Source organism: Perca flavescens, chromosome 2 (genome assembly GCF_004354835.1).
Source record: "Perca flavescens isolate YP-PL-M2 chromosome 2, PFLA_1.0, whole genome shotgun sequence".
NCBI classification, from domain to species: domain Eukaryota; kingdom Metazoa; phylum Chordata; class Actinopteri; order Perciformes; family Percidae; genus Perca; species Perca flavescens.
In genome coordinates, this window is record NC_041332.1 from 11,161,062 (window position 1) to 11,184,617 (window position 23,556).

Genomic DNA, 23,556 nt, shown 5'->3' on the forward strand with positions numbered 1-23,556 from the left:
TTGTGCTTCATATATCCGAGGCTAGGATATATAATTGTATATCAAGGTTACAATAGGTCCTCATAAAACTATTTAATAGCATATTGGTCGGGTGATGCCATAGCAGATAAGCCTACTCAGTGCGACAACAAGCTCATAACTGAAGAACACAGACATTTTGAACATTATTTAACAGAGGAACAGAGGCCTGAAGGGATGGTTGATCTTTTTGTCAGGATGACGAAAACAAACCGGCGGCTGACTCTCTTTAATTTAACCTACCTTACACCAGCCTGTGGACGGTGAAACAGCCGCCTCTGCTCCCTGTAGTCTGTCTGAAGATGCTTTCGAGCCTCCAATAGACGCAAACTGAGGACACAAATGACCAAAAATCAAGCGAGTTTGTCCGGGGTTTCTCGTACCATCTTCGATTAAGTTATCAGTTGTCTCTGGCTGGTTTCAAAAATAAAAAGCAATCGGTATGTTGAAAGCAAATCCTCCCACAGGGATCGTTCAAGACGGTGGAAAAAAAAACCTGTTGCGAGCGGTCAGTTTTCAGATAACCGAAAACCTTGTCCTGTGAATAGTTTTTTTCCCTCCCCCTCAAAATTAGACTGACGCAAAATGAGGAAAGCACTGACGAGGGCAACCAACTAAATTATTACTCATTAGGATGTGAGGATGCAGGCTGCGATGTGACTGTCAAATCCGCCGCAAAAAGGAAGAGTCTTTGCTTGGAGGCGCATCGCCCAGTTGCGACGCTGGTCAACTGAGCTTCCACCGGCGGTGAGGAGGGACCAGGCTGTCTCGGAGAGAGAGAGAGAGAGAGAGAGAGAGAGAGAGAGAGAGAGAGAGAGAGAGAGAGAGAGAGAGAGAGGGAGAGAGGGAGAGAGAGAAATTGGACATTGAAGGGTGGAAGAAATGCCAGAATAGAAATCCAACTTCCTCTGCCAGCTGTTGACTCTCACGATAGTCTGAACTCTGTGTGTGTGTGTGTGTGTGTGTGTGTGTGTGTGTGTGTGTGTGTGTGTGTGTGTGTGTGTGTGTGTGTGTGTGTGTGTGTGTGTGTGTGCGCGCGCGCGCGTCTTCTGCTGCCCTCCCTGTCCTGCAGATGGACTTATGGAGTATATCAACATCTCAATCACTGCCTTAAATCAGCAGAGAGAACTAGCATGGTAGCAGAAAGGCACTGTGTTAACATCTGCTTGGGTTTTAGGTAGCCTATCTACGCATGTTAGTTAGTTTGTTTTCATTTAGGTCCCAGTTGGTAAGGAATGATTTAAGCACTAGGCACTTTTTAAGCTCAGAGCTGATGGAATGTAGGCTACAGTAGGCTAGGCCTAGGCCTGTGGCTACAGCAAAATGTAGAAATCACAAAAAGCTGCATTGTCTGATTTTAGCCAGGGTTTCTACAAAATTCAAACTTAACATGTTAAGGTACAACGTTTTTATAGGCTAGTTCATCCAGTGTGGAACAATATTTTTGTTAATTTCCCTCTATTGGCACTGGAGAAAACGTCAGATCACCAAAATAACTGGATACAGTCTCTGAGAACTATGAATGTTTGCACAAAATGTCATAGTAATTCGTCCATTAGGTTTTGAGATATCTGGACCAGACATTGCCTTTCATGAAGCATTTTTAGGCCTTTAATTTGACAGGACAGATGAAAACATAAAAGGGGAGAGAGAGGGGGCATGACATGCAGCAGAGGGCCGTTGAGTCGAGGAGTAAACCTCTATATATGGGCGCCCGCTCTACCAACTGAGGCTGAATGGGACTTTAGGTTTTCTAAAGTCCCATTCAGCCTGTTTACTGACTCCCTCTAGTGGTCATAAGTGGAGGCTTACAAGTTTAGTCCACTCTGTTGACAGTTTAAGTGTAACTGATCCAAATGTTCCATTTATCACTTTTATAACTTAAAATGTTAGATGACTTGTTCTTGTTCATTTGTGTTTGTCTGTTCTGTATGTTCAAAAAATATAAAAATAATAAAAAAAAAAAAAATTGATCGTAAAAAAATGTTAGATGACTGTAAAAATATTGTAATTCAATGTGTGAAACAAATGTAAAAATAGACAATTGGGCTAATTAAAGGGAAGACACGGCGGCACTAACTTAGTGTTCACTTTAATTTTGAGCTCTAAGTGTAAAAGACAAAAATGGGAGTGATGTCTTGGAGAGACTTGTTCAGTTGTCAAACTGTTTTTTGACGGGAAATCTGTTTAAAACAGAATGACAATGCACAATATATAGACAGGTAACAACAAGAAAAACAACAACAACGTAACAGTGTCCTAGTACATCATCGGGACAAACATGAGATAACTTTTTACCACCTTACTGTATTTTGAATACCTTGAGAAATGTTGTTGTAGTCTAGTCTGGGCCCGTCAGAATATGACCTCTGACCCTAATCTACCTCAGCAATGGGCACACACACACACACACACACACACACACACACACACACACACACACACACACACACACACACACAGTTTGACCGTTTGCCAAGGAATCAGCTAGTTTCTGTTCAGGTACGTTCAAGGGTGTCATTTTAAAGCTTGTACTTTGTACTTTTTAGTAACAGTAATTAAGTAAGTCAGTAAAGTTTATTTGTATAGCACCTTTCACAAATAAAACTCGCAAAGTTCTTCACTAAAATGTAATACCAAGCACGTCATATAATGTTTTGATCACAACTTCTTTTTATATTTACAAAGTTTATATTTTTACAACTTTATTGTTAAATGACTTCGTAATAGGCACAGTTTCGACAACATACAATTGGTTTATGAATTCTAAAAGCTGAAGATCTAATCTAATGTCTTTTATAAATAGACGATCATGAAAAAGTCTTGGGTTCAAGAGGTTAACAGAGATTGCAATTGTATGCAGTGGTTATTATTAAAGATTAGGGCTGGGTATCGTTCAAAACTGTTTGATAACGGTACCGATAACAATACAGGGACTTAGATACCGGCTCCTAAACTTTTTTGTTTGGCTGTCTAACGTGTAACATTAGACAGCCAATCACCAGCATTATTAGATCTTGGTAAAAGCATGCTGCATGCTTATTGGCTCACTGACGCTAATGAGAATTACTCCTCAGTAACATATTCCAACACTTTTAAAATAAATTGGGGGGGGAAGACAGGGTTTCAATGCTTCCTATGACCTGCCTCGGCATCATGGGTTCAGACCACAGTGGAGATGATGAATCAGATTTATCACGCGTTGCTGATATGGAAGCGAATATGAAGTAACCGCAAACACAGTTGCAAGGAAGTGAACTATGTCCATATTTAGCAGCTGGGGCTTAGATGATGTACCAGAGATTAGGTAATTACTTAGAAATGTATAGTCAGTACATATAATCCAGTTACATATAGAGCTATATTTAGATGGGTAAAAAAACTCCAATGCACACTTAACTTGTGTTGTTTATAGTGCTTTAACAAATGTCTAGATGATGAAGATAAATTAACATTTGTCATTATTTCGTTTCATCGTTTCTCATGTTTTACCAGCACATATTAGAATTCATATTCTTGACCATTACTATTTCTGGAGACTTATTTACTTAAATTGTTTTTATTATTATTATTATTATTATTATTATTATTATTATTATTATTATTATTGTTATTATTGTTATTGTTATTGTTATTGTTATTGTTATTGTTATTATTATTATTATTAGGAGGCTCCATATGAACATAACATTGTGTATTAAAATATTAGTGAGGTTACATCCACCACTTTGTTCTCTTTTGGTTCTGCACCACAAACCAACCGCAGATAACACTTCCTTCATCGCTCTGCACTTACCGGTACTCTGATATCTCTGTCTGAAGAAGTCTGAAGAGATAAAAGTAATGAGTGCCTTTGGATGGAATCAAGATTGTAAAAATGTGACTTTAAAAAAGAGACACTTAGCCTATAGCACACTTCAGAATCAGTTAATCACTGAAAGAGGAAGGAAGAGACATTATTATAATTATAAAGTCAGAGGGGCATGCTGTTTGTCCACCACACTCTCCCTGACCAACTGTCCACTCTGCCCTCTCCTGCCTTCCCTTTGTTAAAAGACATCGGCCGTTTTTTTTAGACAGGTGAGTTACATTTATTGAACTTTTTTTTATTTTTTATCTGTGGTGTGCAATGTAGCTGTTGTGAAAAAGCAGATACAAATATTATTAAATCAATTTTCTGATTAGAAACTGAAGGACTGCAGCAGCCATGTTGTTGGCAGAAGCTGGATGTGTGTTTATGGGTTTGATCCTGTACCTCTCAGGTATGATTTATTGTTTGTCCCTTCTTGTACAAGGCTAAACTCTGAACATGATATACGATTTTATGTATTTTATTAGCTGTAATCTGTGAAAACAAAGGAGGGAATCAGTTGTAATTTTTTTGTTTTTTATACAGTCATGAAAAAAAATTAGGACACCCATGCTAAAGTTGACTAAAAAAAGGAATAAAAAAATCATCTTTTGGAAATTGATCTTAATGGCTTTATTAAAAAAATGAGGAAAAATCCAACCTTTTAAGGATACCAATTTAGTTTGTGAATGAATAATGTATCGTAAATAAATAAATGTTCTTCCTTAAAATACAGGGGGCATAAGTAAGTACACCCCTATGTTAAATTCCCATAGAGGCAGGCAGATGTTTATTTTTAAAGGCCAGTTATTTCATGGATTCAGGATACTATGCATCCTGATAAAGTTCCCTTGGCCTTTGGAATTAAAATAGCCCCACATCATCACATAGACTTCACCATACCTAGATATTGGCATGGTTTTATTTCAGTTAGCCTAATAGCTGGTTTGATTTGCATTGAGAGAAAGTACCGCATGCTAATCTCTAGAACATTTATTTATCTACTATACATTATTCCTTCACAAAGACAGTTGGTGTCCTTAAAGATTGGATTTTTCCTAATTTTTTTTAATTAAGGCATTAAGATCAATTTGCAAAAGATGATTTTTTTTATGGGTGAGGCTATTTGCACCCCTGGTACAATTAGCAGTGTATGCTATTTGTACCCTGGTGCAATTAGAAGTGCTATTCGTACCCTGGTGCAATTAGAAATGAATGCTATTAGTACCCCGCCGGTGCACACAGCAATGTGTTCTATTAATACCCTATCTGGTACAAATATCAATGTATGCTATTTGCACCCCTGTGCATTTACAGTACCCTGGCATATATTTACACACAGTTATCCATACTACTCATGTATTACACCTTTTTGGAATATTATCACCCTGACATTCTTACCCTAACCATAACCAATCCCACTCCTCTTGCCTAAACCTAACCAACCCAACCAGAGCAGGCATATTCATGAGTCTTCTCCTACCATGCTGCAAAAGAAAAAAAAAACATGATTTCGGTGCACACGAGCAACGTTTTTTTGTTTTTACGTCACAGGGTGTAAATAGCTCAGCTGTGTGGCCGAGGCTATTCGTACCGGGGGTGCAAATAGACACTCCGTTTTTTTTATTCCTCTTTTTAGTCAACTTTAGCATGGGTGTCCTAATTTTTCACATGACTGTATATACATGTAGGAGTTTAATCAGTGGCGTCAAACATACGGCCTGTGGGCCAGAACGGGCCCACAAAAGGGTCCAATCTGGCCCACTGGATGAGTGCAAAGTGTGAAAATTGCAGAGAAGTAATTCATTCCAATTTCAAATTTACGACTTTAATTCTAGAAATTCTGAGTTTTTTCTCTGAATACCGGTATTACCCCTCTCTCCCGGGTGCGAAACATTATTTTTTTCCTACGATGGCCTGAGAACGCTGTCGTAACAAAAGCAACTTGCGTTTGCCAACATTGAGCTGACAAGAAACTCTGTGGCGGATAAAGTTTCTGATCTTTCTGGAGTGGTTTACTAGTGTGGCCCACTTGAGATCAAATTAGGGGTATGTGGCCCATGAACTAAAATGAGTTTGACACCCCTGAGTTAAATCAAGGGAAACAATTTTTGACTGAAATTTGAAAGAACTGAACACATTTTATGAAAACATATATAAAACTGAAACAAGAAAACATTGCAGATCAGCTCTCAAGACTATCACAAACTACTGGAATGAGCTCTTTAAATTTCCTTAATGCGCTGTATATCCTGTCACAATTAGTAAACATGCAATAATTAAAGGGCATGAATTGGTCCAGATGTTTGCTAATAAAATCTTCTGTTAAAGGAGTTCATGGACGAGCAAACATCATCTGTGCTTTAAAAGGTTCATCGGTGGATCTGCCCTGCTCAGCTCAACATCCCACTACAACCATGAAGTGGTACACTGTACACAGGAATGGATCTACATTTGATCAGACGGAGGTCTCTGCAGATGAAAATCGTGTGACGTACAACATGTCTGCAGAGAGTAACTTCACTCTAACAATCAAAGATCTGAGAGAGAGCGATGCAAATGATTACTGCTGCAGAGAGACTACTGACGACACAGAACTCTGCTGGAACAACAAAACTGAGCTCCAGGTTTCAGGTACAGTGGCTGCCAGTTATTTAATACTTTAAGACTAAGGCTAGTATCCAAATTCTTATTTTATTCTCCACAATCTCAGACCTGCAGGTAAAGGTGCTTCCTGCCACAGAGGGACAGACAGTGACACTGATGTGTAGCACCAGCTGTCCTCTGACTGAAAACCCTGCAGTCTACATCTGGTACAAGAACAGAAAGTTCCTCTATCAGGACTGGTCTCCCTGGTACCAACAGCTGGTCAGCAGTGAGGAAGCAGTCACATACTCCTGTGCTATCAAAGGCTACGAGGATCTCAGAGCCCCTCAAGTCTCAGTGGGTGAGGGACAGCATTTAGCTCCTTATTATATGATGAGACACCTGGCTTACACTTTCAAGAAAAACTCAAATATTCAAGTGGAAGTGGATACATCTTATGCCATTTTATTTTTTAGTTCAGTCAAACTACTGTATGCTGTTTGTTGTCCAGATTCTGTCACGTCGACCTGCTTCAGTGTGACCTATGCTAAAGGGAGAATGTGTTCTTATCAGATGACATCAGAGGAAGAGACCTGCTCCATCACATATCCCAGAGGTTACGTTTTCACAAACATTTCCAAACATACAAAACTCACCTCCCACCCCCAAATATATTACAATGACTGATGAAAAGTGTATTTGCCATCTCCCAACAGAATTACATTTTCAAATGACTAAATTCAACGACTACGTCATACTGACCTGTACCACCAGCTGCCCGATGGCTGACCGTCAAACTGCCTATAGGTGGTACTGGAACAAACAGTTATACGACCACTGTGAGAGTCAAGACATGACAGTTTACCACCCTTTTTTTGAAACCATCTCCTGTGCTGTGAAAGGCCACGAGGATCTGCGCTCTGATGAAAACTGTGAGTATGAACTAACTTTTTGTCTCTTTTAACTTATGGAACAGGGCATTGTATCATTAGTCTGCATGCCAAAGGGGCAACAAGAAACAATAACGCCATGAAGGGTGGTCCGCGGAAAACACTAGCTCTGATGTAAACACACAGTTTGAGAATTTGATTTTTGTTCATTTCTATTTGTGGTTTGAACAGTAATTAATCAAATATCACCCTTTCTTTCAATTTAAAATCTCATTTCAGTCACTGTTCTGTGATCTGCTTTTCCTCTCGCATCACTCGATACTTTTGCGTTTTTGTGACTTAACGTAATTGAAGCGGAGAATATATGGCGCCTAAGTCTCATTCCCAATATGAAAGTCAGGGCTGTTGCTTTCTTTGTGATTTACAGTTGTTGCAGCAATAACTATTTGTTTTTTCAGCCTCAAACACACTGTGTATTACTCACAGTATCATTTGCGTTGTGCCATACAATACACTAAAGAAAATTCCAAAATATAAATAGTATAAGATTTGTACCTTTAAAAAATTGCGCCTGGTTAAAATCGTAGACACAGAAGTATTTTTCAAAGTAAATGAAGCTGTTACTAAAAGTCATGAATCTATATTTCAGGTCTTGATAATAGGAACTGCAAGAGTGTGAATTATGTCAGAAGGAGGATTTGTGCTCTGGAAGGTTCTTCAGTGAACATTTCAAGTGAATACTCACGCCACAGCGGGTCTATCGTAAATCATTTCTGGAATAAAGGAAGGCAAGTTGTTGAGCAGGATGCTGAAAATTCGACCGCATCACCTCGCGTGGAGTTCCATGACAACATGAAAAACTACACCATCCTGAGAATCAATAACCTGAAGAAGAATGACTCAGCAGAATACAGATTCACACTCCAGAGTGATGACAAGGAATGGAAACCGTCTGCTTGGCCCGGAGTTACTTTAGTTGTCACTGGTAATACTTTAGCTTAACTGCCTGAATATCTTTCGATGGGGAATCTGTTGCTTCCTCGTTATGTATCTTGAGACATCATAATTGACACAACCCGATCCATGGTTTTACATTTTTAACAACATATAAAATTACATTTTTAATCCTTCAGTCCTGTATAGGAGCCCTGCATTTGGATTTTTTTCTATTGCTTTATGCATATTATATGTTCTCTGAAATAATCGGTATCAAGTACTTTGAAGGTTGCAAGTCAGTCTATGCAATAGGCGCACAAAAGCTGTAAACGTCTCTTTTTTTTCGTCATTTAATCTATCAAACCCTTTTTTTCAGGCCTGAAAGTGACAATGACTCCCTCTGCAGTGGTGACGGAGGGCCAGAGAGTCACCCTGAGCTGCAGTACCAGCTGTCCTCTGACTGACAACACAACCTACATTTGGTACTTGAACAGTCGACCTTTGACCCCGACAGAGAAGCAAAACAAACACCTGGTTCTGGACCCAGTCAGCCGACAGCACGCAGGGAATTACTCCTGTGCCGTCGAAACCCCCCACAACATCAGCTCATCTGAAGAGAATCTCACCGTCGAACGTGAGTGAGGCTTTACCTTCGAATTGAAGCAGCAAAAATGTCTCAATTGTTGAAGTACTCTGTGACATGAATTCAATCTTTCACCCACTCTTAATCAGACTTAATAGACTCAATGCATATTGACATAACTGTGTTCCACTGTACTCAAGGGTCAATATTAAAACATTAGGTTGCTGTAATTCTACCCACCCACCATTTCATTTACATTTGGTAGAAGGAAAGTGAAAATGTAAAAGCAGCAGACAGACACAGATTATGATTTAAGTACATGGCCAAAACCTACAAAATACAATTGTGTATCTTACTTTTTTATTGGTTTTGAAATATGTTGCGCTTGTAACTCACATCTCATCAATCTCTCTCCAGCTCATATAGCAGTAGGGATACTGAATGCAGTAAAACTGACTCTTATATTATTGGTCCCACCTGGTGTATTTCTCCTCCACTTGAGGATGAGGTAAAATACGCCATTCACTTTTATGTACATTCATTTCCTGCTTTTCAAAGTCTTCTTGTTGGCTTTAATATGATTTTAACATTAGTAATTTGCTTAATATGACCAATAAAATCCAGGAAGAAGAGAACTCTGACCTCCACTGCAGAGTAAAGTGACTAAGTGCAAACTGGACAAGTGAGTAGTACAAAACTTGAGACCTAGAAATGACTGTGTGTGTGTGTGTGTGTGTGTGTTCCCCCCTCTTTCATCTGTTTTCTCTGCCCTTCAGATGGACGAGCTGTATGAGCCCATGCATCCTGCAGAACGGACAGATCCGGCAGAGCAGCAGGAAGACACTGTGCGATATCATCTTAGATTTTAGATATCCATGCTGAGCGCTTTGCAGGAGTGCTGATAAAATGTGTGTCTTGATCATTTAGATTATTGTTGGTCCAACATGATTTGAGCACTGCAAAGGCACCTGTAAACTCACAGTATGTGGTACAGCCAAACCTGGAGGTTACAAAACATACAAACATGTATCCGTATCCTTGAAAAGATCTACTCCCTGCCTCAACAACTACTGGGGGGTGGGATGCAAGGCTCTTATCTTCAGCTGATCTTCACACGTTTGTTCATGAAGGCCGGCTGCGTGTTTATAGTGCTGTTGTTAATTTCCTGCAAAACCAGTTATGAATTGAAGCATACAGCTGCCACCATCGTACAACAAATCTACCTAGATACCTAAATAAAGGTTACAAAAATAAATAAATAAAAATACCCTGTTTTGCATTATAGCAGTTTTCATATTATGATTAAATATTTCTCTTCTTACATTTTATGAGTTTTAATGGCACATATATCTCGTTATTGCTTATTCTTGGTTTTTGTCTGATAAAAATGTCTGATATAATTACAGTTTATTGAAAATCGTATTTTTTATACAGGCTATTGGGGGATAACTTTCTAACCTCCCTTTCCTTCACATTTCCATTTCTTCGTATTATTGTATATTGTATTTTAAATTGATGTTTTGTGTAAATAGATTAAAATCTAAATTACAACAGACTGATTTTTTTTTTTTTTTAAACTGAAACTTTTCTCAAAACATCGCCAATAAGCCACCCAGTTGTCAAGATGTCCCCCCTTGCTGTTTGAGCGGGACTTTCTACTACTGAACATTTTCTTTGTTACTTTAAAGGTTGGCAACTCATGACTGGAGATGACTACTTTTCTCTAGATCTCATATATCTACATCAAAGAAATAAAATGTAAAAAAAACTATATATTCATATGATCTACATTCTGCAGGAGTGGTGATTCTATTCAACACACAAGATTGAACAAATGACATGAAAATATGACATAGCAAGTCGCTAGACATTGATTAGGATTGCTGTAATTGCTTATCAGGCTTAAGTGGCGCTAAAACCCCAAAAAAGGACATTTGGTAAATTAGTCAATTAGAGGAAAATTATACATCAGACAAGTTGTTTTTAGAGGGGAACTTTTATTGTGGCACCTGATAGATCAATGAGATTTGTCAAGATGTCAATCACTTAATGTAGGCTAATCCTTTGATCCCACATTAATTGGATGTATGGGTTGTTTATAGACTGTTTGACACTGTGCTCAGTGCATCTGTCAGTCGGATTAGCTATTCGTCCCCTATTTTCTTTTGGGACGCACTGACACAAATATGTTATATAAAACAAAATATCAAAGATGACAGCGTGTTTCATCATGGTCTCACCATATGCAATATTAAGTGTTGACCAGCAGGTGTCCCCATTGGACTGTATCAAATGCTTGACTGTTACAGTACTATTTGCTTCAAAGTGATTTAGTGCTATAAAAAGCTTAATTTTCTTAATTTGAATTTTGAGAATATATTTTGAATATACGGAAGCGTAATGCATACACTTGAGAAAAAAATATTTGCTCTGTTTTTCTGATTTATTGAGATAATTATCTCAGAAATCCTGAGATAAGTTTTCATGAAAAAAAAACTGAATCAACGACAAAATCCTGCGAGAAGCTTGCATCTGCATGGCACGGCTGTGCGATAGGTAAGGGATAATGTAGAGCGAGGCGATTGTTATAGCGAATACAACCCCGACAGGGTGATCAGCCTGAAGGGGTTGTATTCGCTATAACAACCGCCTCGCTCTACATTATCCCGCTTATAACATGGCTACTTACCAAATAAATCAATAATTTGACTAATAACGTCACAAAATATTGATTTAAATGGGAGTTTATTGATTTAAATACGATTGTATTGCTTCCACTAGAGAAAATAGTCCGTTCCGTCTCCACGGTTGGAATCCTTCGTCCATAGCAACATAAAAACTCTGTAATGCAATCCTTCGTCTATTAGCTACTCAACACCACCTTACGGTCTGTGGTTGTAGCCGTATATTTTATGGGGTGCTGCCGTGGTGGACAAATGACCCAGCTGCTGTTTTAATCACTGCAGGAATTGACACAACATTAGCTGAAGCGTTGTAGTGAGCTAGCGGGCTAACGGCTGCTCTAATTTACATTAAACTGAACATTTCTGTTGACGGTGAAGTGAGACACGGTGAATGGCTTCTTTGGGAATATTTATGTGGACGTTTATGTCCTCATTCATCTCGTTTCCTTTTTGCAGAGCCGCTGCATGTTGACACACCTGTAAGTTAACGTTAAACAAGTTGCAATGTAAGCTAACTAATTAGCGTTGTTGTCCCTACGGCGGTTACTGCGTAGCTAGCGATCATAGACGGTATATTAGCGATAGACGCTCATCAGAGCTGCTGTCATTGCTCGGAGGACAGAAGTTGCTCCACGTTTCCCCACTTTTTGCCACAGCTGATAGGCTAAATTATCCGGACTTCTTTCAGCGGATTGATTGATAGCTGTCCTCCAGCGTGAACAGAACTGCATCCATGGCAACGCTCTGCTTTTGCATGGCAACGGTGTGTTATCCTTAGCAGCGGTCTGTTATCAAGAAATAACAGACCGCATTCTACATTAGAATTCAACCAACAATGCGAATAGCCACATCAAGGCTAAATACCAACAAAAGTTTTTTTTTATTAGAACACTCACATAAGAACGTCGCACTAACAGAGCGCTAAATGTATTTTGAATATTTGAACGATATTGACAATTTAGCAGAAAGGCACGTTGAAGCAGACAGACAGATACAGTATGTCAGCTTAAGTTCCTTGCTGAGGCGTTATGATTAAATCAATGCAATTTTTAAAAGCCCCCTAATCAGTCAATCAATCAATTAATAGGATGCCAAATGCCGTAAAACCCAAAAGAAGAAGAAGAATCAATCAGTTAATCAGTCAACCTATCGACTGTCGCAGCAGCAACCTTCATGCAGATGAGAGCTTCTCGCAAGGATTTTGAGGTCTCTCGTTAATTAAATAAATAAATATTTTTTTCATAGAAAAAAAAACAGGCAAATATACATTTTCCCGTTCATGCATTACGCTTTCTTAGGATTATATATTTGGAATACTGTTTCTGTTTTTGAGGCCTTGTTGGTCACGTCATTTTTTGCGTACGTCTCGTCTCTCTTTGAAAGAGCGCTACGTAGGCTACTCAACCCGAAGGCGTAACTACTGCTGCTGGAGAGCTGCTGCTCGCTGCTTGTTTCGATCAGATTTTCTGTGCAGCGGACTGAGATACAATGGACAGCAGGAGCTACGGATCTGGTAACTATACGCTGATACGATTTTGACGTTAAATAACCTCCTCTGTGATGCATATGCCTCACCGTGGCTACATTTAACGTTAATAATTACTTTTCCAGTTTGCCACACGCTTTGTTACAGTGAAACATGGCCCCTGTATGTTAGCTAGCTGTTAGCCAGTTAGCTAGCTTGCAAGCAGCAACATCCAACCCATAGTCGGATGTAGCTTGAAACAAAGAAGCGTTTGCTAAATGTTGAGTAACATTAGCTAATAGTTCCTATCTGTTGTTATAGTAACGTTAATCACTTTAATATATTAATTTCGGAACAAACAAAAATCGTTAACGGTATAACCGTAACGTTACCAGGCCCGTTAGCTAACATTAAGGAAAAGTAGCCATCTTAGCCACTTCGCCTGTTTATTTAGCTAATATGCTAACATAGAAGGCTTGGTGGGCCATTGTTGGGTTGATGTAGGGCGTGTTGGATGCTTCACTGAAGTTAGCTTGCCTATTCTGTTAAAATGGAGTCAGTGTGGGAAGAAAATGACTTTTTAAGGCTAGTTAATAAAATGGCCGCTTCAACAAAAATGCTTACAAAACTTAGGTTGCTATGACATTATGGTCACAAATAATGTAATGTTCTCCTGAAGCAGTTCTCATTTGCACGAAGTTAAGCCAGTACAACAGAAGGCTACAACTAAATCAATGTCAGATAAGAATCTAATGAAAATCCAGCCGACTTGGGAGTTGAACACTCCAGGGACAGAGGCCTTTTTAACCTTCAAGTCTTGTTTATTCCACTTTTATATTATTTTTGGCAACTTGTTATTTGCATTACTATCTACATCGCAGTATGCTCTTATTGGTAACCAAATATCATGGCTATTTCAGTTTTAATATCAAATTATATCACGTGTGTGCGTGCGGGCGCACACACTTTTATACATCTACAAACTACTATCTGTACATAGTAGTCAAATGTGTGTTTACCAGTTGGTTAGCTTTGTCCTTGTTGTTAGGCATATCCTATGTCTTTTTCTCTGTAGGTACTTTGAGACCAATAAAAGCCTGAATCAAATTATTTGTATGTGTTCACATGTACTTGGCCATTTAAAGCTGATTCAGATTCTTTCAGTTTGCTTATACCTCTGTATTATCTCCTTTTGCAGGTTACTCCAGTTGGGGAGGTGGCGGGTCAGGCAGCAGAGGTGAGAAAACGAGTGAATATAGTCTAGCACTGGATATAAACACAAGGATACCCACACATTATGCTCGATTGTAGGGCTTCTGCCACATTGTTGTTTTTAAAATACAGTGGTCATATTAACACCTTTTTGATTCCTCCCTTTGTTAGGTTCTGGTGGCTTTGACCTGTATGGGGGAGGTTATAAAGACTCAATGTCTGGGCTTGGGGGCTATGGGGGAGGAGGAGGCCACATGAAGAGAGGCCTCTCAGGAGCGTCCCTGCTCTCATCCACAGGCACACATGCAGATGCAGTAATTGCCAAGATTAACCAGCGCCTGGACATGCTCACTCAGTTGGAGGGGGGGATGAAAGGGACCCGAGGTGACAGGTAATAACTCTTCCTTTTTTTTTTTCTTCACCTCCATACTGCTTCTCAGATTCCACTACCACACATCCATGCCAGTGACAGTATTATATTTCCCAGTACTGTCTTTCATGTTAAAAAGTTAAATAACATGTCATAATGTGGCATCTGGCTGGTGAGAACATTGTCTCTGACTGTTACTGCATGCCTAGACAATATCCAACCAATTAAATATTGTTAGTTTGTAGATTCATCTGAAAAAGGATCTCAGTAAATGTCACATTTTGCTGCGATTTATAAAACGATGCTTAGGACTTCTGATGGTATTGGTAATTTAAAAGTCAAATAGAGATGTTCCGATACCAGTATCGGTATCGGCTCCGATACTGCCTAAAACGCTGGTATCGGTATCAGGAAGTACTGGAGTTTATGCACCGATCCGATACCACGTAATAAAGCCCTAAAGAAAATTTACATTAAAGTAGTTTATTTATGTTCTTTTTCCGTTATAACTGACTGTCAAACTGGAGAATAAAAGAAAGTTCTGGGGCATTCATTGTTTGTGTTTGTTCATGTTTCACAAAGAGTTTAACCTGAGCCAGACTGACAACAAAAATAGAAATCACATCGCACCCATACAGGAATAGTAGTATACAGCTGTTAAAATATAATGAAATATATGACACTCTGGTATCGGATCGGTACTCGGTATCGGCCGATACGCAAGTTCAGGTATCGGAATCGGTATCGGGAAGCAAAAAAGTGGTATCGGGACATTTCTAAAATCAAACGGGTCTTCTGAAGTCGCCCTGTAGTAGAACGGAGTTCTATAAAATATATGTAAACAAAATAAAAACAAAGATCATGCCAATGTAGTTGGGAACTTAGTTGTTATTGTTTTAGAATGGTCATGTTGCCAGAGTAAATTAGGCTGTTTTAGCTTGCTAAGGCATTTACTTACATTAGTTACATTCAGCCTTTGTAAAAATATGTATGCCCCATTTCCTGTTTGAGATGAAAATGGGTGTGGGTTGCTCACAGGCGGCATTTGAATGATTTAGCATATGCGGACGCTTTGTTTGTTTCTTATTTGCTATGTCATGGTTTGTCTGATTGCTGGGATGAACCTTAGACGTCATGAAAATGCATGGCCCCTCGTTGGAGGTGCAATTATAGATCACCTTTTCCATTGTCAGGTCGTCGTTGCAAATGAGAATTTGTTCTCAATCGACTTACCGGGATAAATAAAGGTTAAATTAAAAAATAATTTTAACAGATTGACATCCTTTTACATGAAGCCAGTCCATCTTTACCTAGCACTCCTTGAACATTGCCTTTTTATTTGTTCCCACACACACGTTTCTCTCATCCTCCATGTGACCTAACTCTGTGTTCTGGCTTTAGGTTACGCAAGAGAGATGAGTTTACAGGTGTTAGCTTTATGTATTATTTTGTCAAGCTCCGTTGTTAATTGAAAGCTGCCTGCTGTATCTTCAAAACTCTTGCCCACTGAAAAAAAAAATCCCCAGTTTGTTTTATCCCCTTTCTTGAGTATTTACCATAATCAAGTCACTTCCCAGGATATTTCCCCTCTTGCACCCATCTTAAGACATCGCTGGTTCTGATAGACCATGGTCATGTCTGCTTAAGGTTTTACAGCCTAAGAAACTGCTTTTCCCCTAATCTGCAGAATACTGTTTAACCTCCACCAGAGAATGTGGTTGGATGAGTTTCTGTAAACCTAATGACAAGAGAAAAATAATTACTTTGTTATTAAAGACCACAAGCAGAGGGTTAACTTGTTTTGGATCATCAATTTCTGATCTAATGTGGTTTTTGAAATAAAGCTGGGAGTGACAAGAACAAAAATGGAGAAAGCGAGACCATGGAGGAGAAGGAATAGCAGGCGGAGAAATCCGACCCTGGCTGCCCTACCTGCCTCCCTTGCTCTCTGCTCTTCTCTATCAACCCTCTCCCTCCCTCCCGCAGGTATGACCACTACGAGTCATTCGACTCGCGCGCCTCCGCTCTCACCTCCTCCCGAGATCTCTACAGATCTGGCGGCGGGAGCTATGGTTATGGCGATGGCCGTGAGGACAACATGCTGTTGAGTCAGCGAGGAGGCTCGGGCTTCGGAGGGGGAATTGGGCTAGGGGGAGGAGGAGGCTTTGACAGCCCCTCCTCTTCCTATGGAGTCGCTAAAATGCGACAGAATATGAGGGAGTCCTTCAACAGTGGCCATGGAGGAGGCTCTGGAGGTGCAGGATGGCCTGGAGCAGGCCGACGTTCCCCCAGAAGGGGTGGAAGTGCCGGGGGTCGAGGAGCTGGAGGAGGGTTTGGAAGCCGCAGGTCTGACCCCACTCCATTAGGAGGAGGTGGGCGGGGCAGTGGCAGTGGCAGTGGTGGCCAGGCCCACCGCGGCCACTCTCCAGGAGGTGGTAGAGGCAAGCTCCCATCCCTCCTGTCCAACCGCATGTACCCTGAGAGTGGGGGCTTCCATCAGGGTTCCACTCAAGGGCCTCACGACTTTCCTGGGAGGCATTTTGGAGGGGGCCCACGGGCTGGCCGGCAGCGAGGCCGCAAGAGACCCCTCAACAAAGTAAGTACCTCCAGCCAAATAAGGCCTCCTCAGACACTGGGCAAAAGTTTAGCCCTTTCTGATTCCCTCCTTCTCTATCCTCAACCAACCGGCAAGTCAGCCTAAAGTGCTACTACCTGCTATGTGCCACGCAAAGCAATTTGTCACAAATACTCCTCGACAAACATTTTACCTATCACTTGCCGTTCTAACTCCGCCCAGCCCTTATTTAATGTAGTCAGAAATGCCTATTGGAACTGCCCCTTTTTGTACAGTAAAGGCAAGTGACCACTCTCCCTGCCCAGTTCTTGTTTTGTTTTCCTGTGGGATGTTGAATGATTTCACTTTGTGGATTTTATTTTAATTTCTTTTTATTTTCATTCCTTTCTTTTGCCCCAATCCTGAGTAGTCTGAAGATAAGGCTAACACTATTGATGAGGAAATGCCCAGAGAAGGAAGACATATCAAGTCTGCTAATTGGCTTTGACGAGTATTAAGTCTAGAATTCATTGATGTGTTGATGATGTTCTGGTTGTATTGTCCAAATGTTTTTTGTTTTTGTTTTTTTTTGTCAACAAAAAAATGTATTTGAGTGCAAATTAATTGTTGACTGTAGCAGGTGAAGCCACAGCGTGACGTCCAGAAGAAGAGAAAGCAGACTCTTACTGCAGCTGATGAGCCAGAGTCGAAGATGAACAAGACCGAGAGTTCTGGGTCAGAAGCTACCCAAGGTACTTAAACACATTTTTGTTGTACACAAAAAAACCCCCAAAAAAACACATTTTAAATCTATTTTTGCCTCATGTTTCCATAGAGCAAGCAGAGAAAAATGGGGACGACAGTGAACCAAAAACAGCCGATTCGGTGAGTAGATCGAGCCTGGGTTCCAGAAACTGAAACTTTTTTATCGTTAAGGCATGTATTAGTTTACCCTCTATGAATAAACCGCTGAACCAATTGATTTAGCCTAATTGAACACAATATCTCTTCAAATGTAATTAATACAATTAGGAAGAGATCATATTGTTCATATAGTTGCAAAAAAGACTCACTGACCCAGCATTAACAAAAGAACGCTAAAACTAACATGTTTCTAAAGAAAAATAAGTAATGGTATACTTGTATTCACAGGAGACAAACCCAACTGCAGATGGAGATAAAGGTAAGTTCAACTATAGTTGCCCCTCACTGATTTTTCTTCTTTCAGCTACTCATCTTGAACTATTACCCTATCTTGGAATACCTTATATCTGCTCTTATTCTTGTGCTTAGCTTCACCCAAACAGGAGGACAAGAAAAGTCCACAGGGCAAACAAACTCCGACCCAAAGTCAGGACAAGCACCCAAAAATGAGGAAGAGGAGGGGCTTCCTGGAAAGGTGAGAGGCCATACTATATACTGCTGAGTCAAGATTTACTACCTTACCATCATTTGTCTCTCTTTTTAGCTTGCTTTCCTATTGTTTGTGAGATTTGTTTATTGCCTCGTTCACTGTACATCACTACGTCAATATTTTTGTTGCGGTCACCGGGTTTTAGTTGTGTAGTAATTTGGATTATTATCCGACTGGGTTTCTTCCACTCCTCATCACGCTGTGCCTCTTTCCAATGGGCCTGTTTTTTTCAGGGTGATGTTTGCCTGCTCTGTGTGCAAGTTCCGTTCGTTCTACAAGGAGGAAATGGAAACTCATCTTGACAGCCGCTTTCACAAGGACCACTTTAAGTTTCTTTCCAGTCAGCTCTCCAAGCCCACTACAGAGTTCCTACAGGTGACTGAGATTTGTCAAACATCGCACTCTGATTTATGCTTTTGCACACAGTATTTTAGCATTTGGGGGTAAATCTCAAGGGATGTGCTAGTTGTAAATGCACTAAAATAAGAGTATAGTTGAGTATGTAATACATAAATAAATGCATAGTAGGGCTTCTTCCAGATCTAAATTTCCAAGTCAAATCTGACTTGCCAGGTTAGGTCCACTTTTTGCCTGAGTCTTTACAGGAAATACTTTTTTTTTTTTTTTCCTCTTTGCTAAGTTATTGTATTGAATTCTGTGATCTTATAAGTTGTTGCTGGTACCTAAGCCCTACTAAAAGGAAACCATCAGTTTACCATTATAACTCATAAGATTTAAGAGGACTATGACTATTTAGACAGGCAAAACAGTCTGGTGTCAACTTAGGGGTAATTACTTTTGTACATGCAGTAGGGTCACCGCCTGAGTCACTGACGGAGTGTAAACTAAATAAAGTAAAAATACTTTATGTTTTTGTAGGAGTATTTGCAGAATAAGTTTCAGAAGACCGATCAGAGGGTTGGCCAGTTGGAAAACCACAGTGCTGCCATCTGCCAGGTGTACAAAGAGCAGGACCTCACCAGGGGTAAGTAACGTGTGTGGGTGGGTGGGTGGTAAGCAGGAGAATTTAAGTGATTGCTCATTGTATATATTTCTCACGTCTGTGTAGATCTCGGTATGGAGCACTTCATGAGGAAGGTGGAAGCGGCTCACTGCGCGGCATGTGACCTTTTCATTCCAATGCAGCCACACCTGATACAGAAACACATCAAGTCACCTGACCATAACTACAACAGGAAGGTATGGCTGATCGCCCCCAAATTGATCATTATGCTTTAGAAAACTAAAAGTATCTTTGTACTACTGACTAGTTTGCTAAAAAATAAATAAAAGGACCAACAAAAGCATTACAAGCAACTTAACATTTTTTTCATGTAGACATTTTGATTATGCCAATACAGACCTGGATTTAAATTGATACAAAAGATTAGCAATTTCAACATTAGTTAAAATTATTGCAATCAAATATGTTCCTGAAATTGTTGAGCCATTGCATTGAAGTGCATTAAACAGTATATTATGGGCCATTGTTATCTTTGTCAAAATGAAGACGCACAAACATTTATAATTTAATGCTCTAGAGAGAGAAGAACTTTTAAAAACCTACTTGGGTTAAACAATTTCAGCACTGTTTTTGTTTGATCTACTACTCTTTGTCCAATGGTGTTAGAATTAACTCTAAAAGCCATAATGCACCATACACCCGATTTTTATATGGGAGGGTCCAAGTCCTGTTCTGACTGGTCCAGTACAAATAGTGTTACAAAGCCTATGGTGCTGCTGGATGATGTACTGCACTGCAGTTTGTTCTTTGAATATTTTGCACTCTGTCTTATGTGTGACTCTGGCCTCTCTGTGATTGAAGGGTATGATGGAGCAGTCCAAGAGGGCCAGCCTGTCAGTTGCTCGTAGCATCCTCAATCACAAAGTCATTGGCAAGAAGCTGGAGAGCTACCTCAAGGTATGTACAGTGTCGTATACCTGGCCATGAGCTGGCAATCGCAAAGCATGGTATAAATAGCCTCCCTAAATGTACCAGGGCCCTTGCTTTGCAGATGGGTATAGGAATAAGAGTTTGTGGTCACTGTGTAATTGCCTGTTTTAAACCACAGTACAAGTAAAACCATATTGTTTGACTGTTTAAAAGTGGAGGAAATGACTGAATGATTTACTAATCTCCCTGACCAAATGCGGTGCATATTATCAAATTCCACGGGGAGAAATGCACTAGCGTGCATAATGGAGTGACATACAGAAAATACCATGCATGCGCAAGTGAACCTCACAGATTTCCGTCTTGCTGATCACTAATGCAGGGGCTCTTAGACAGACAAATGTACTTTATGAACTTTCTGTCATCGTCAGGGTGAAAACCCGTTCACTGGTAACCAAGACGACCAGGATCCAGAAGACTCAATGGTGATGGACGTGTCTGAGATGGAGCTAACAAACGAGACGGCCGACAACCAGACGGAGGCAGCAGCAGTCAAGGATGAGCCGGTGGCCGAGGAGGAGACGGGCCAAAAGGCCGTCGAGGGTGAAGCAGCAGCAGCAGCAGCAGCAGAGGAGGAAAAGATGGAGGAGGATCTAGGAATAGAGGGAGAGGAGGAGGAGGAGGAGCAGGGCAACCAGGAAGATGAAGGTTTTGAAATTGGAGATGAGGAGGGATATGTGGTGCACGATGAGATTGGCGAAGAGGGATTACAGGAGGAGGAGGAGGAGGAGGAAGGAGTAGAGGCGGCAGAGGTAGAGGAGGAAGACAAGAACGATGAATGAACTTTGCACCCTGTGTGTGACTTCTCGACCTTAACATCGGTCCGGACCAGTCGATGAACCCCCCCCCACCCGGTCCCATTCAACCCAATCTCATTGCCAGGTATATTAAGAAATATACATACCTGCTCCCACCATTTTCCACCTTCTGATGAGCTTGTATGATTTTATTTTTTGTTAAAGGAATAGCTTCACGTTTCGGGAAATACTTGGGCTACGTAACGGTCTTCTGTACTGTATGTCTACCAACTGTCTCTGGAGTCGTTGATAGGCTAATGGTGCGTTCAGACGTGCGTCTCTTTAATCGCGGGATCATATTGGGATCATTTGTATATAATCGCATTACTTCCGTCAGTGTAAAGCTGCTCCGTCAACAAAACGGGCATATCATTTCAGAACTTGCCGTGTAGTCCAACTTTCCTGCGTACTTTTCCAAAAGAAAAGCTTGTTCGTCTGGTCTCTGTACAAATAATGAAGTACTGTAGAGCTCTGGGTGCCCACAGACCGCTACCATCATTTTGTTCCTCCTTTCTGATTCAACATCAGGAGAATCTTAACACGGATAGGATTTCGCGACACTGTATCACATGAATTCTTCGCTCTGGTTAAAATATTCCAACTTGGACAAATTTTGGCTACTTTTCTCGCGGTGCCCGCAAGTTTGCATCTTTGCATTGACTTTGTATGTAATCGCACCGCCTGTATAATAGTCTAAACGTACCATAAGTGTTTTTTCCTAGAATGTAAAACGATTGCTCTTAATTTCTTTTTCTTTTTTTTTGGGTGCCTTTGTTCAAAGAATACTTAATTTTGATTCATTTGTTTAGAATTGTTTTAAGAAATGTTGTAAAGTTGAGCGACATTGTGTACTTTTTTTCCATTTTAGATGTCGGAGCTATGTTATAGCGTTGTGTATTGCTGATGAATTGATGATTTTACAACCTTTTGGTAAAATCTAGAACTTGGTGGGCTTTTTATTCTACAGCTGGGGTGATTGAGATAATTGAGGGGACTGTCTGTAGAATAAGTATGGAATATTTAAAATGGATATCAGTCATGTAACAATCTTGTTTCATTCTGAATAAGAAATAAACTTGTTGAATAAATAATTGTTTCACTGTTTTGACGACTTTTAACATGCAATTACCTGATTTAAAGTCAATGTAAGAAGAGTTCAAACTGAAGCTGGACTGGCCACCAATCGGACAAAATCGGTGTAAAAATAGAAAATGTAGACGCTACCTCAATATTCAACTGGTTTAAAATAGAGATGGCCCGATACCATTTTTTTGCTTCCCGATTCTGATACCTGAACTTGAGTATCGGGCCGATACGGAGTACCGATCCAATACCAGTGTGTCATATATTTTATGTTTACTAAGTGTATACTACTATCCCTGTATAGATGTGATATTATTTCTATATTAGTCAGTCTGGCTCAGGTTAAACTCTTTGTGAAACAAACAATGAATGCCACAGAACTTTCTTTTATTATGCACTTTGACTTGTCAGTTATAATGGAAAAAGAACATAAATAAACTACTTTTAGATTTTCTTTATTTTATTACGTGGGATCGGTGCATAAAGTAATGTAACTGAAAAACATTTAAATGCTGATGAAAAAAGGCAACAAAAACTTACGTAAAAAGTTGGTAGAAGGAAGGAAGGCAAAAATAGTTGGATGATAGTATCAAAAACTTAGAAAACAGCGATAGTAGAAAGAAGGAAGACAAACTTGGAAATAAGTGACAAAAACCTTGACAAAGGCAGAATTGTTTTCTGAAAAAAGCGACAAAAACTTCAACCTTGGAGAAAAAAGGAAGGCAAGAACAGGTTGAAAATAGTGACAAACTTCAAAAACATGAAAAAAAAACATTTCTTAAAACTGCACTTTATGTCTTTTTGTAGTTTTGCTTATTTGAAACTAATGTACTTGCTCTTACTACTTGTCTGGAGTTTGCACCTTCAGGGTTGAAAGCACTTAATTGGAAGTGGCTTTGGATAAAATGACAGGTAATGTAAAACAACAGCGACAGCAACTCCTGCAGTCCTCCAAAGTACCCCTAGGGGGACACGTACCCCCATTTGAGAAACACTGGTCTAAAAGGGCACAACTTGAGTACAGTTTAACTTGCAGTTTGCAGTGATGGAGTGTATTTATTTATCAAAAGGTGAAGGTTCGAGGGCCTTTATAACTTTACATTGATATAGCTGTCAATTAAATACATACAATTTCACGAACATTCTATTCATGAGGTACA

The 23,556-nt window shown here is 39.9% G+C and overlaps 3 protein-coding genes across 4 annotated transcripts in view; 2 read left to right on the forward strand and 1 right to left on the reverse strand.

Annotated features, from left to right (window-relative positions):
* The window catches only part of LOC114545327 (zinc finger protein GLIS2), a 42,043-nt gene extending 41,278 nt beyond the window's left edge, over nucleotides 1-765 (reverse strand). The window contains exon 1 of the mRNA XM_028563604.1: nucleotides 262-765. The gene's annotated coding sequence lies outside the window, so the exon portion shown is untranslated. The remainder of the gene's footprint in view (nucleotides 1-261) is intronic.
* A 3,266-nt stretch (nucleotides 766-4,031) lies between these two features.
* LOC114545379 (B-cell receptor CD22) lies at nucleotides 4,032-10,343 on the forward strand. Its single transcript, XM_028563654.1, has 11 exons — nucleotides 4,032-4,098; nucleotides 4,204-4,280; nucleotides 6,200-6,502; nucleotides 6,582-6,815; nucleotides 6,966-7,070; nucleotides 7,171-7,386; nucleotides 7,994-8,329; nucleotides 8,657-8,914; nucleotides 9,281-9,371; nucleotides 9,488-9,545; nucleotides 9,640-10,343. The coding sequence occupies exons 2-10, from the start codon at nucleotides 4,226-4,228 to the stop codon at nucleotides 9,519-9,521; spliced, it is 1,632 nt and encodes a 543-aa protein (XP_028419455.1). The 5' UTR covers nucleotides 4,032-4,098; nucleotides 4,204-4,225; the 3' UTR covers nucleotides 9,522-9,545; nucleotides 9,640-10,343.
* Nucleotides 10,344-12,794: 2,451 nt separating this feature from the next.
* On the forward strand, nucleotides 12,795-22,417 carry akap8l (A kinase (PRKA) anchor protein 8-like). 2 transcript variants are annotated; one of them, XM_028603578.1, is made up of 13 exons: nucleotides 12,795-13,060; nucleotides 14,211-14,249; nucleotides 14,396-14,615; nucleotides 16,581-17,190; nucleotides 17,789-17,900; nucleotides 17,984-18,033; nucleotides 18,301-18,331; nucleotides 18,442-18,547; nucleotides 18,796-18,937; nucleotides 19,442-19,547; nucleotides 19,632-19,762; nucleotides 20,388-20,483; nucleotides 20,888-22,417. In XM_028603578.1, the coding sequence occupies exons 1-13, from the start codon at nucleotides 13,036-13,038 to the stop codon at nucleotides 21,296-21,298; spliced, it is 2,079 nt and encodes a 692-aa protein (XP_028459379.1). In that variant the 5' UTR covers nucleotides 12,795-13,035; the 3' UTR covers nucleotides 21,299-22,417. The 2 variants fall into 2 exon arrangements, with proteins under 2 accessions (XP_028459379.1, XP_028459369.1); XM_028603568.1 differs by having other exon boundaries at nucleotides 12,796-13,060; nucleotides 17,786-17,900.
* Nucleotides 22,418-23,556: the final 1,139 nt, after the last annotated feature.